This window comes from Hemiscyllium ocellatum, chromosome 30, assembly GCF_020745735.1.
Source record: "Hemiscyllium ocellatum isolate sHemOce1 chromosome 30, sHemOce1.pat.X.cur, whole genome shotgun sequence".
In the NCBI taxonomy this organism is placed as follows: Eukaryota; Metazoa; Chordata; class Chondrichthyes; order Orectolobiformes; family Hemiscylliidae; genus Hemiscyllium; species Hemiscyllium ocellatum.
The window spans coordinates 35,472,067-35,484,746 of NC_083430.1; the positions used below are offsets into that span (position 1 = coordinate 35,472,067).

Genomic DNA, 12,680 nt, shown 5'->3' on the forward strand with positions numbered 1-12,680 from the left:
AAAGGAAAGGTTGGGACTTTTTTCACTGGAGCATAGGAGGTTGAGAGTTTGTAAAATGATGAGGGGAATAGATACGGTTAATGGTAGTTGTCTTTTCCCTAGGATTGAGAGAAATGTAAAAAAGAACGAAGGGCAATTTATTTACACAGAGGGTGGTTCGCATGTGGAATGAACTTCATGGGGAAGTGGTGGATGTGGGTACAATTACAATCTTTAAAAGGTATTTGGGTAAGTACATGAATGGGAAAGGTTTGGAAGGATATGATCCATGATCAGGCAGGTGAGACTGGTTCAGATTGGGTTTATGTCCGGCATGGACTGGTTGGACTGAAGGGTCTGTTTCCTTGCTGTATGCTTCTATGACTGTATGACTCTATTGTATAAGACACTAGCTCAGCCTCAACTGGGTATTGCATCCAGTTTTTGACATCCCACTTTACAAGGATGTGAAGAAAGTGAAGACTGCAGATGCTGCAGATCAGAGACAAGAGTGTGGTGCTGGAAAAGCACAGCTGGTCAGGCAGGATCTGAGGAGCAGGAGAATCTACGTTTTGGGCATAAGCCCTTCATCAGGAAAAGATGTGAACTCATTGGAGAGAGTGCAGAAAAAAAAAGCAACTTGTTTCAGGGAAGACAAACTTCATTTTATGCAGATAGTTTGCAGAGATCAGGACTATTCTCCTTGGAAAGAAAAAAACTGACACGCTATCTGATTAGCATATTTGAAAACATGAAGGGCCTGGAAAGGCTAAATAGGGAGAAAAAGTTCCTATTCATGAAAGGATTGAGACTGAACGTGCACAGAATGAAAGGAATTAGTGAAAAAATGCAAAAATAATATGACACAAAACTTTGACATGAAGGAAGCAGGTGATCCGGGGCTGGAATGCATTGCCTGAGACTGTGGTGGATGTGCGTTTAATCAATGAATTCAAAACACAATGAGACTGTGATTTGAAAAGAGGCGACGTGCAAGATTATGGGCAGAAGACAGGAGAATGGCACTCACTTTGATTCCCATTCAGAGAGCAGGTGCAGACAAGATGGGCTGAATAGCTTCCTCCTTTGCTGAAATGGTTCTATGATGATGCTGGATGTTAATAATCAATGCTGTTGTCTCCCTTTAGAGTCTGCTATGATCGATGTCCATTTAATCCGACATTATTGACATTCCTTCTGTCTGCAATCTGGCATGGAGTTTACCCTGGCTACTACTTCACCTTTATCACTGGCACAATCATGACACTAGCAGCGAGAGCAGTAAGTAATGCTGGACAGCTAAGCCTTGTTTCTTTCTTAACTACACAGTTACGTCTCAAAAATTGTGGAATATGAAATTGCTGGAGTTCAACACCACTATTATCGTGAGATCACCCACATTGACATCCCCAAACATTCCAACCAGATCCCAGAGTAGAATGGAATGTTCCCCATCCCAGATTGTGGAAGCACTGTCATTTGCCAAGGGTGCCCCTCTAGGTTACACTAGAGTATTGTGTTTCCCTATGAATTTGCATTTAAATAGAGCATTTTACAACCTTGGAAGATCTCAAAGCTCTTTATAGACAAATAAAGCTTTTTGAGGCAAAGTGACTCTTGTATGTAGGAAACATTGGAACTGATTTATAAGTTGCCACAAACAGGGATGTTGATTGACAGATGATTGTTGGTTCATACAAATGGGAGAACTAACCTGCTTTTCTTCCAAATAGTGAATCATGGCATTATTACAATTCAAAAGAAGGCTATGTGGTCCATCATGTCTGCACTGGCTCTGAAAGAGCGATTCGTTTAGTGCCATTTTATTGCCTTCTATTCATAGTCCTGCATATTTTTCCTTTTCAGATAATGTCTAATTCCCTTTTCACTGCTTCAATTGAACCTATCTCCAACATACTCTCAGTTTGTGCAGTCCAGACCTTAGCACTGATTGGGTGATAAAGATTTGCACACACCAGTTCTGGTTGCTTTGCCAATTACTTAAAACCTGTGCCCTCTTGTTTTCAAATCTTTCATGAATGAGAACATTCTGTACAAACCCCTAATGATTTTAAAATATCTCCATAAAATTTCTTCTCAATTTTCTTTTCTCCAATGAAAATTATCCTAACTCCACCAATCTACCTTCATAACTGTTTCCTCAGATGATGAACTTCATTCTTATGAATCCGCTAGCTGTGGGGCCACTTACATCCACATGAGAGGTCAGATAGCATCTCAGTTTATTGACTTATCCAAAAGGAGTGCCTCCAACAGTGCAGCGTTCCCAAAGTACTGCATGAAATTTCAGTCAGGTGTGTGACGGAATACTGTCTGACTCTCTGGATGAGTGCAGCTCCAACAACGCTTAAGAAGCTCAACACCATCCAAGACAGAACAATCTGCTTACCAACACCTCAGCCACCACCTTCAACATTTATGGCCTTCCACTGCCAGTACATCATGGCTGCAGGGATAAAGGACAGGGGTATACATCAGAGCCCCAAGACCGGGTATAGGAGGCCCACTGTTGTTGAGATCAAGGCCAGGAGCAGCACAATGGACAATGATTGCTGTCCCTACCCCTGTGTGGCTGCAGTGCATGATATCTTCAAGATGCATTTCAATGACTCAACCTAAGTTCCTTCAAAAGTGCCTTCCCTTGACCTTTAGCATGTGGGGGATAAAGGTGGCAGGCTCATGGGAATATCATTATCTGTAATGTCCTCTCCAAGTCACACACTGCTCTAATTTGGAGTTATATTGCCATTTCTTTACTGTTGTTGAATTAAAATGCTGGAACACCCTCTCTAACACTCCTGTCTACCCATCCCTATGGACTGCAGCAATTCAAGAAGGCAAGTCATTCCCACATTCTTGAAGATCATTAGGGATAAGCAGATACTTACAGCAAACAAAATGGTCCAACAGTGCATTTACTGAGAGTAAAGGAATGTCCGAACTAACTTGTGTTTGTATGGCACCTGTAACATAGGACAACGCCCCAAGGCACCTCAAAAGAGTGGTCATCAATCTGACACCTGATGAGATATTAGGACATGTGATTAAAAGCTTGGTTAAATTAATAGATTTCTAAGAAGCGTCTTGAAGGAGGAGAGATAGTCAGAGGAGAGGTTTAAGGAGGGTATTCCAAGGTTTAAGACTCACAGCTGGTACTGAGTGAATGAGGAATACAGAATTTGGCAGGATTGGCAGAGTGGAATGTTCTCTGAATGTAGAAACATGAGTCATTTGGATATTCTCCCCTTATATTGTGCCACTTAATTAAATCACAACTAATCTGTATCTTAACACCATTTACTCAAAGGAGTTTTAATGTTTTCTGTGTGTATTTGGTTGCGTGCAGGTTAGGAATAATTTGAGGCCTTTCTTCCTCGGCTCATCGACTTACAAGACATTCTATGATGTGATGACATGGGCGACAACGCAGGTGGTTGTGAGTTATACTGTGGTACCATTTGTCCTTCCGTTTCTGAGCTCATCGTTCGAGTTTTACAGGTGAGTAAATCAGTCACACTAACAAAGTAGGTCAAAATGATTTATTATCCATGCTCCTTCTCTTCCTGGGGGATAGCAGAATGTAATATAGGGTTGAAAAATGTGTTGCTGGAAAAGTGCAGCAGGTCAGTCAGCATCCAAGGAGCTGTAATATAGGGTGACTCTCATTAATTCATTAATTCCTGATGAAGGGCTCTGGCCCGAAACGTCGAATTTCCTGTTTCTTGGATGCTGCCTAACCTGCTGTGCTTTAACCAGCAACACATTTTCAGCTCTGACTCTCATTAATAAATGGTAAAGTAATTAGCAATCAGGAGAAAGTGAGGACTGCAGGTGCTGGAGATCAGAGATTAGAGAGTGGTGCTGGAAAAGCACAGCAGGTCAGGCAGCATCGAAGGAGCAGGAAAATCAAAGCAATCAGGACATCTATCTTATTCCTTTTCTGTAACTGATGAAGTCAATTTTTGGCTGACCTGTATTGCTCTTGAATTGACTGGCTTGCGAGGCAATTTTAGATGGTGGTTAAGAGTTAACCACATCATTGTTATCCTGGAGGCACATGTAGGCCAGACCAGGTAAGGATGGCAAATTTTTTTTCCCCTAAAGGACATTAATGAACTAGGTCGGTTAGTACAACAGTTGATAATAGTTGTCATGGTCACCGTTACTGAGATTAACTTTATATTTCAGATTTATTCATTAAACCTAAACTCCACTAGTTGCGGTGGGCTTGGAATCAGGGGCTCCAGGGCATTAGCCTCGAATTTCTAGTCCTGTATTACCATTATGTCATTGTCTTCTCCACAATCCTGTCATGATGTAATAACTTTACAACTTTACCTGATTAATCTGTCAACAGTTAATTCTTCATTTCATTTATTTTGAAATAGTCACTGGAATGGGAGCCAAGATGATGAGCTCCTGCTCCAGTCCTGCAGTTGTGTGATCCCTGGTCATTTTGTTTGTTGTTAGTCAGCTAATGTCAGGAATGTTCCTTCTTTGTTTATGAAGCTGCAATTTTAGGATAAGTGGCAAAAAAACAGACGTGAGATGAGGAGGCTTTTGTTCTTCATGCAGAGTTGTTGTGATTTGGAATGTATACTGCTTGAAACAGTGCTGAAAGCAAATTTAACAGTAATTTTCAACAGGGAATTTGTATAGATATTTAAAATAAAAGAAAACTGCAGGGCTTTAGGGAAAGAGCAGGCGAGCAATATCCAAACTCTCCGTGCTGGCATCTATATTCCGCTGAATCGTCCTCCCATCTTTCCTCACTGTCTCCAGTAGCAGCTAATAACGGTCTGGGTGGTGGCTACAGAACTGTCGGTTGTCATTGGGGCATCGTGATTGATGGAAAGGCAGAGTAGAGGCATAGGGACTGTGAGGGTCCATAAGAACGAGTAGAGGAGCACAAGATTGGATAGGCAGTGTGTAAGTCCTCGATGTTGCGCCGACCTGAGAAATTAATCTGATGTCCATCTAACCTACATTCCATTACTATCCATATGTAGGACCAATGCCTGTTTAAATACCCTTAACATTGGCGAGTCTACTGTTGTTGCAGGCAGGCTGATCCACATCCCTACTATTCTGAGTAAAAATATGAGTAAAGGGGTATAAGGATGGTATAAGAACTTTGAGGGACATAAGGATGAGGGGTGGGTATATGTGACATAGGGGCTTTGAAAGGCCATAAAGATAAGTAGAGGGTTATACAGTGGCAGAAGGGCATTTCAGATGGCATGGACTTGGCATGGCTAATATATGGCGAGTGTGTGAGGCGGGGCAACAGTGTGTGAGCTATGAGGTTTGAAGGAATGTTTTCAGTATTATTCTTTTATTAAACAGTGGTATGTGCCAAGCTGGCCTTGAACCCAGCCCACATTCACAGCCAGAAGCCTCTGCTCTCATTCCAGGTTCGTCTGGCTTCCTTCCCAGGGAACCTGACCATCCTCGAAAGAAAGAACCCAGGCTGGGTTCACCGAGCCAGGAAATGTTCTGTCTTGGGAGCAAAACCCTAGGGCCATATTCTCTGTGTCTAACAAAACCTTTTATGCTTTTAAAGACCTTTTGTTCCACCACCTCTTAATCTTCTCTATTCCAGAAAAAGAGGTGCCAATCTCTGCCAATAAGAAAATTGCTGCATTTCTGGCCTCATCATTGAAAATCCTTTTTGAATTGTGCTCAGTCTCCTATCTAGAGTCAAAAGGAACACAATGGGTCAAATGTTAAATGATTCTATTAATTCAGATGCTTTGTTTTGCTTCCTCAGAACTTGGTACTTCAGTTTGCATATCATCGCCATGGTTCTAATCCTGGTGTTGCCAAAAAAACCGAGAAGTACATCAAGAGAATCACAGAAATTCCAAGTCACTAAGCAATCGATGATATTGCACCATTGTAATGGACAACAGAACAGAAGAGCTCTAGTGGACAGCAACCAAAACCATCCAACGAGGATTGACTAATGGCGAAGGAAAGACTTTGAACTTAATAGGGGAGGAGCAGAACATTTGATAATGGACTATTTTATATAAAACAAACAGACAAAGAAATTTGTTTCCAACACCTTACATCCTATTTGAAACGCCGTTGAAAACTCGTCCTGGATTCCTCATTAACCGAAGAAAGTGGATTTTGTCATGAAAGATCAAGAGTGTAACAATCAAATCTTTATGGAGGTATTTTAAACCTATATTCCCATAACATGGGAGTGGAGGATAATTGGGCAGAGTGAAATTATCGCAGTTGCAAACCCCAATCCAACGTGCAAGCCTCAGATACCAGTTTCTGTTTTAACTGTTGTCAATATCAGAGCTCCCAGATGGGCTGTTCTCTCATGATAATACTCAAATAGGGCTCCCAACTTGATATTTTGGCAGTGATTTGAAAGCAACGTCTCCGGTATGTTCTTATCAGGATTTGGAAAGCACTGTAACTTAGGAATTCAGGAAGGATCAGCTATGAATTGGGAGGCAGGGGGATAGAATTGTTTGCCCATTTTCTACTTGTTTACTCATCAGGGGCTGGTCGTCTCACAAGTATGCTCCCCTCCTCCCTCCCGGTCTCCCTATACATTATCAGGACCCATGACTCTTCTGGATCCTTATTTTAATATCTAATGCTTTGACAGAATTCCACTGCCTTCCTGGGAAAAAAAACTATAACACTTCAGGTTACACCTCAAATAGGTTTCAGGCAAAGACTTTAAAATATTTTACAGCTTTGCCTTGCACATCATTCATCAAGGGCACAAAAACAAGGAAGTTGTACTAAAAGTTTATAAAACACCAGTTCAGACCCTACTGGAGTATTGTGTCCTGTTCTGAGCACCACCCTTGAGGTAAAATGTAAGGGTTTTGCATGTGTTGAAGAGTCTGAGTGGAAATGATTATGAAGTTTTGCAATTTAGGGAGAGTTGGAGAAATTGGGTTTTTTTTTCTGTTTCGAACAGAGAACACTGAGGGAAGATTTAAATCAAGTGTACAATTGTCACGAGCAGTTTTGGCAGCATAAATAGGAGAAATTGAAAGGGAAATCAGTGACCAAGGTTGTAGAATTTAGATAATTACTAAAGACCCAGAGAAGATTGCGATTTCAAAAAGACTTGAAGATTAATAATGATTTGGAAAGTATTTCCTGAAAAGATTTCTCTATTACTACCTGCTCCTATTGAAATGGATTGAATAGTAACTTTCAGTAGGGAATTAAATATTGAATTATAGGGGATGAAAGGCCATTTGGAAAGGGATTGGAGCTGAAATGAATTGGATAGCTCTTTCAAAGAGCCCAGTATAATGGGTTGAATGGCCACCTCCGATCCTGTAATTTTATGGGTCAATTACTTGGAGATGATCTTTCTTTTGGAAGGAAGTGTGGATGTCAGGATAGAGAAGGTGGTTGAAAAGAGAGAGATGGAAGGGAAAGAGCGAGAGACTCACATTTGAACATTTACCAATGCCACTGCCCAACAGTGAACAAACTGCTAAATGGCAGTGATAGCTGCCCCTCAAAAAGGCTTAAGGTGTTTCAGAAAGAAGCAATATCTCTCTCTTCTTTGGGTTACTGGACATGTGATTAAGATACAAAGTAAACTTGCCCCGTTTTGTACTCGGACACACAAGCCTCTCTCCATATTACTTCATCTAACTCTGTGACCTCAATAATTTGTTCCCCTATTTCCTTGTCCTTCATAAATTGAAGGAGAATCTTAAATTTATTTATTTTATTTGCCTTAGTTACTCCTTGTATCAGTGAGTTCCACATTCCCTGAGTAAAGAAATTTCCCTGGAACTCCATTTAGCTTTGGACTAGCTCCCAAACGGAAATGTCATCTATGCTCACCCTGATCAAAGCCCTTCACAATTTTACAGGCATCTATGAGGTCATCTGTGAACCTTCTCTTTTCAGGAGTAAAGAACCAGGTCTATTCAGCCATGGAAGGTATGTCCTTTGAAAGTTCTTAATGCCCAAGTATTTTATTATTTTCTGTGGCCATATTTTATCTGTGAATCTACCCTTAAATATTAGATGGTTCAGCTTTGTGCTTGCAGTTTCCTTAGTATCAACCTATCAGTCACAGTGTTTGGCATACTTTCTTAAGTCTGGTTTGATAGGAGTGGGAATAGGATAAAACTAAATGGAATTCATTACCTTTGGTTGGGTAGAAGGACTGCATTGTGTCACTTGGCTTTTCTACCATTTGCAGTAAAACTAGACAATTAATGGTCGATTTTTAACAGGATAGAATATCTAAATCACATAGCAATTATTGGGAGAAGAGTATAGTGAGTGACTACTTTTAAGTTCATACCTTTAGACTAGTTGTCGCCTAATAGATCATTTTTGGTAACAGTATTAATAAGGACTATGAAGGTGTGACATGTACAAGATACTTAGCACTATCGCCATTTTGTTCGTGCAATGTTACCCTCTATCTTCTCATGATATGCAAAGGAACCTGAGTTTGCTGACTGATTGGCTTGTTCTTGCATTCATTCCAGTTGGGAGCTCAACCTTTCTGACGTGACAATGCAGATCAGAGCTTGGATTCCACATGTCAAGCTTAACTGTGAAGGCCATTCCCACCCCCATTCTGGCACCTTTTGTTTTGAATCCATTGTAATGTCTCTTGTGTCAAAGTTTCCAACTTTGGCCTGTGACTACACCAGTTCAATCACACTGGTTGAAGTTTAAGGTCTGGTTTAAGTGCGTGCACCCAAAGTCCATATGAAGTTAGTGTGGAACCACAAAATAACTGAGGGTGACAACTCATGGGCGTTATTGAAAGGAACAGATGATGAGGCACTCTGAACTCAGATGTTCCTTCAAAATGACAATGTTAATCTTCACATCAGTCTTAATCTGACTTGCTCATGATTGTGCAAATTACCATCCATCGCATTTACAACAGTTTTCTGGAGATCATTTGCAGTTCATTTCTCTTGAAAGCAAGGAGCATTCTTCAAGTCAAATTATTTATGTAACCATATGCAGAACCAGGGCAACGGAAATCCTGCAGAAATATCATGGTGAAGGCAATGATTCAACAATGTAATTTAAAGAGCTGAAACATTTTCCTCAAAAGCCTCATTGTGAGCTCTCGATCTTCTAACCATTTGGCAGGAAATGATGCTCTTTTAAAGAGGAAATAACATTGAACTCCTTCATCTCAGGATAGTATGGCCATTACACTTTGCATAGGTTTGAAGCTACATGTCTCTGATTGACTGAGACTACCTGGCAAAGTTTTCCATCTTGCAAATTCTGGAAAAATGATTCCTTCGCTCGCAAATGAATCAATGAAGGATTCTGGCAACATGTGTCTATTAATCGTTTAGGTCCTGACTTAATCTCACAGAGGGGTTTGCTGCTTTATGAGTTATGTTACAAAGTAAATTTGAAAGTCAAACCTGAAGATCCATTGGAATAATTGTACAGTATGTTACTGTATTGTGTTCATTCTTAAGAAAATCCAGAAGTTTACATCTCAGAAATGATGTGTTATGCCTTTTTATAATAATATTTGACATTTTAAATTGACTTGTGTTTTTCTTATTGCTGCATGTCTGGTATCTCGCTTCATGCCTTAACCATCTCTAGCAGTTACTTCCTCTAGCGTAACTGTCATCCAAATTCCCTAGGTTCATTCATTTCTGGTCTTGCGCATCCCCAGGTAAATTGCTGCACCACTGATGGAGACATTCCCACATGTCCAGACCTTAAATTCTGGGTTACTCCCTAAACTCCTCTGCCTCTCTCTATTTTCCTTTAATCTACGCTTTATATCTACCACCATATCAAAATTATGCTAATTTCTAATTTTTTATCCTCAGCACAAATTTTCTTTGGTAAAACTCCTGTGAAGCACTTTAAGACATTATGGGTGCTATAAAATGCAAGTCAGGAGTTATTCTACATGATTCGACTGTTAATAGTTATCCATGTGGACATTTGAGAGCAATACATTTCACTGAATGAAGCTGTGTAATTTTATGAGGTGTGTTTATTGAAGATTTGATTACCATAAGACTGTAAAATGGATTTCTAAAATATTATCCAACTAGCTGCTTGAGCTATTTATGACAACCATTCTCAGGATGTGGGTGGCACTGAGAGGAGATTATTACCCATTTCTAGTTATCCAAAGTGGTGTGATAGAACTGGGTAACTTCTTGGGAGCTATCAAGAATCGATCCGTTTGCTGTGGGTCCAAGTCACATACAGACGGAATGAGAACTACAGGTTTCCTTGCCCAAATACATATGTGGAGTTTTGTTGTTGCTTTAACAGTGTCATTAGTGCAGCATTTTCTTAGGAACATTGATTTAGAGCAACTTTCATAGAAACCCTACTGTGCAAATAGAGGTTATTTAGTGTCAAATCTGCACCGATCCTCCAACCAGCATCCAATCCCCACCTCGCCTGCACACTCCAGTTCAATTTAGCATGACCGATCCACTTAACTTGCACATCTGTAGACTGTGAGAAACCAGAGCACTCAGACATGGGAAAAATGTGCAAACTCCACTCAGACAGCCACCTAAGGCTGGAATTGAACCTGGGTCCCTGGTGCTGTTAGGCAACAGTGCTAACCACTGAGCCACTGTGCACCCACAAGCTACAGTTGAAAATAGCAGTGACACAGGTACAGGGGGCTGTATATTGGCACCTCAGTCATTCACTGTCCAGGGATGGTTTGTCCATGGCAGGATATTATCTGAAAAGGTGACAAAATTGCCAGCTTGCAGAGTGGCCATGATGTTGGTATTGAATCACCCATGAAATTATCAAGGTTAGATCACATGGAATACATGGAGAACTAGCCAGTTGGACACAAAACTGGCTCAAAGATGGAAGACAGAGGGTGTGGTAGAGGGTTGCTTTTCAGACTGGAGACCTGCGATCAATGGTGTGCCATGAGGATTAGTGCTGGGTCCAATGCTTTTATCATTTGCATAAATGATTATGAGGCATAGATAGTAAATTTGTAGATGACACCAAAATTGGAGGTGTAGTGGACAGTGAAGAGTGTTAGATGGGCCAATGGGCTCAGGAGTGGCAGATGGAGTTTAAATCAGATAAATACAAGGTGCTGCACTTCGGAAAGACAAAGCAGGGCAGGCCTTATACACTTCATGGTAAGATCCTGGGGAGTTTTGCTGAACAAAGAGACCTTTGAGTGCAGGTCCATAGTTCCTTAAATGTGGTGTCGCAGATAGATAGGATAGTGAAGAAGACTTTTGCAATGCTTGCTTTTATGGGTCAGTGCATTGAGCATAGGTGTTGGGACGTCATGTTGCAGCTATACAACACACTGGTTAGGCCATTTTTGGAATACTGCGTGCAATTCTGGTCTCCCTGGATGTTGTGAAACTTGAAAGGATTCAGAAAAAGTTTGACAAGGATGTTGCCACGCTTGGAGAGTTTGAACTATAGGGAGAGGCTGAATAGGCTGGGGCATTTCCCCTGGTGTGCCAGAGGCTGAGGGGGTGACTTTATAAAGATTTATAAAATCATAAGGGGCATGGATATGGTAAATAGACAAAGTCTTTTCTCCAGGTGGGGGGGAGTTCAAAACTAGAGGGCATAGGTTTAAGGTGAGAGGGGAAAGATTTAAAAGGAGCCGAAGGGGCAACCTTTTCATAGGGAGGGTGGTGCCTGTATGGATGAGCTACCAGAGGAAGTGGTGGAGACTGGTACAATTACAACATTTAAAAGGCTTCTGGATGAGTATATGACTAGGAAGGGTTTAGAGGGTAATGGGCCAAGTGCTGGCAAATGGGACTAGACTGGGTTGGGATATCTGATCGGCATGAATGAGTTGGACTGAAGGTTCTATTTCAGTGCTGTACAGCTCTAGGACTGTATGACATCAGCACTTCTCAAAGAGCTTTACAGCCAATGGTGTACCTTTTGAAATGTAGTCACTCTTTTTGCGAAGGAAACACAACAATTAACTTGTGAATATCAAGTTTCCACAAACTGCAATGAAATAAATTACTTAAGAAACTGTTTTATTGACTATGCCTCTGGGATCAATATTGACCTGGGAGAATTCCCCTACTCCTCTTTGAAATGGCACCATGGGATCTTATTTTAAATTATTCATTCACAGGATGAGGTTATCACGATGCAGGGCAGCACCTATCCCCCATCTCTAATGCTGATAGGGCAGTTAAGTGTCAACCATGTTGCTATGGGTTTGGTGTCACTTGTAGCCCAGTAGTTTCCAAAGAATTCACTATACTCACAGCCTTTCTCTTGGACAGACTTAAAACAACAATTAACTTATCTGATTCTGTGTTGTGAACTTCGCCCAACAGTTCCTCCAAGATTAGTTGTGAATTTCACTGTTTGTTAATTTTCCCAGATGCACTCCGATGTCCAGCGATACACGAATTCAAACAGCAAAGGCCGTAACTGTGCAGGTTGTCTCTCTCTCTCTCTCTCTCTCCCCTGCTCTGTCCTCACCATGTGTTTCCTTTGTCTGCCCTTCTCCCTTTTAAACTGCTGCTGTTTTGACTTTTTTTTCCAAAGTTCCAAAACAATGCAACAGCATATAAAACAGTAATTGCTGCTCCTGGAATTCGAGGAAATCACCTCCAGCTCCTAAAATTCCTCAAAAAAAGGAGCAGTTCTCACAGCCAGAAATTTTTCCCGCCCTCCATCTTGGATTTGGC

At 41.1% G+C, this 12,680-nt stretch overlaps 1 protein-coding gene across 5 annotated transcripts in view; it reads left to right on the top strand.

Annotated features, from left to right (window-relative positions):
• Window positions 1-9,501, top strand: part of LOC132830004 (lysophospholipid acyltransferase 2-like) — a 93,929-nt gene extending 84,428 nt beyond the window's left edge. For all 5 annotated transcript variants that reach the window (XM_060847462.1, XM_060847461.1, XM_060847463.1 and 2 more), the window contains 3 exons: window positions 1,128-1,260; window positions 3,347-3,498; window positions 5,771-9,501. In XM_060847462.1, coding sequence (XP_060703445.1) covers window positions 1,128-1,260; window positions 3,347-3,498; window positions 5,771-5,966 — 481 coding nt within the window. In that variant the 3' untranslated portion in view covers window positions 5,967-9,501. The remainder of the gene's footprint in view (window positions 1-1,127; window positions 1,261-3,346; window positions 3,499-5,770) is intronic.
• The last annotated feature ends 3,179 nt before the right edge of the window (window positions 9,502-12,680 follow it).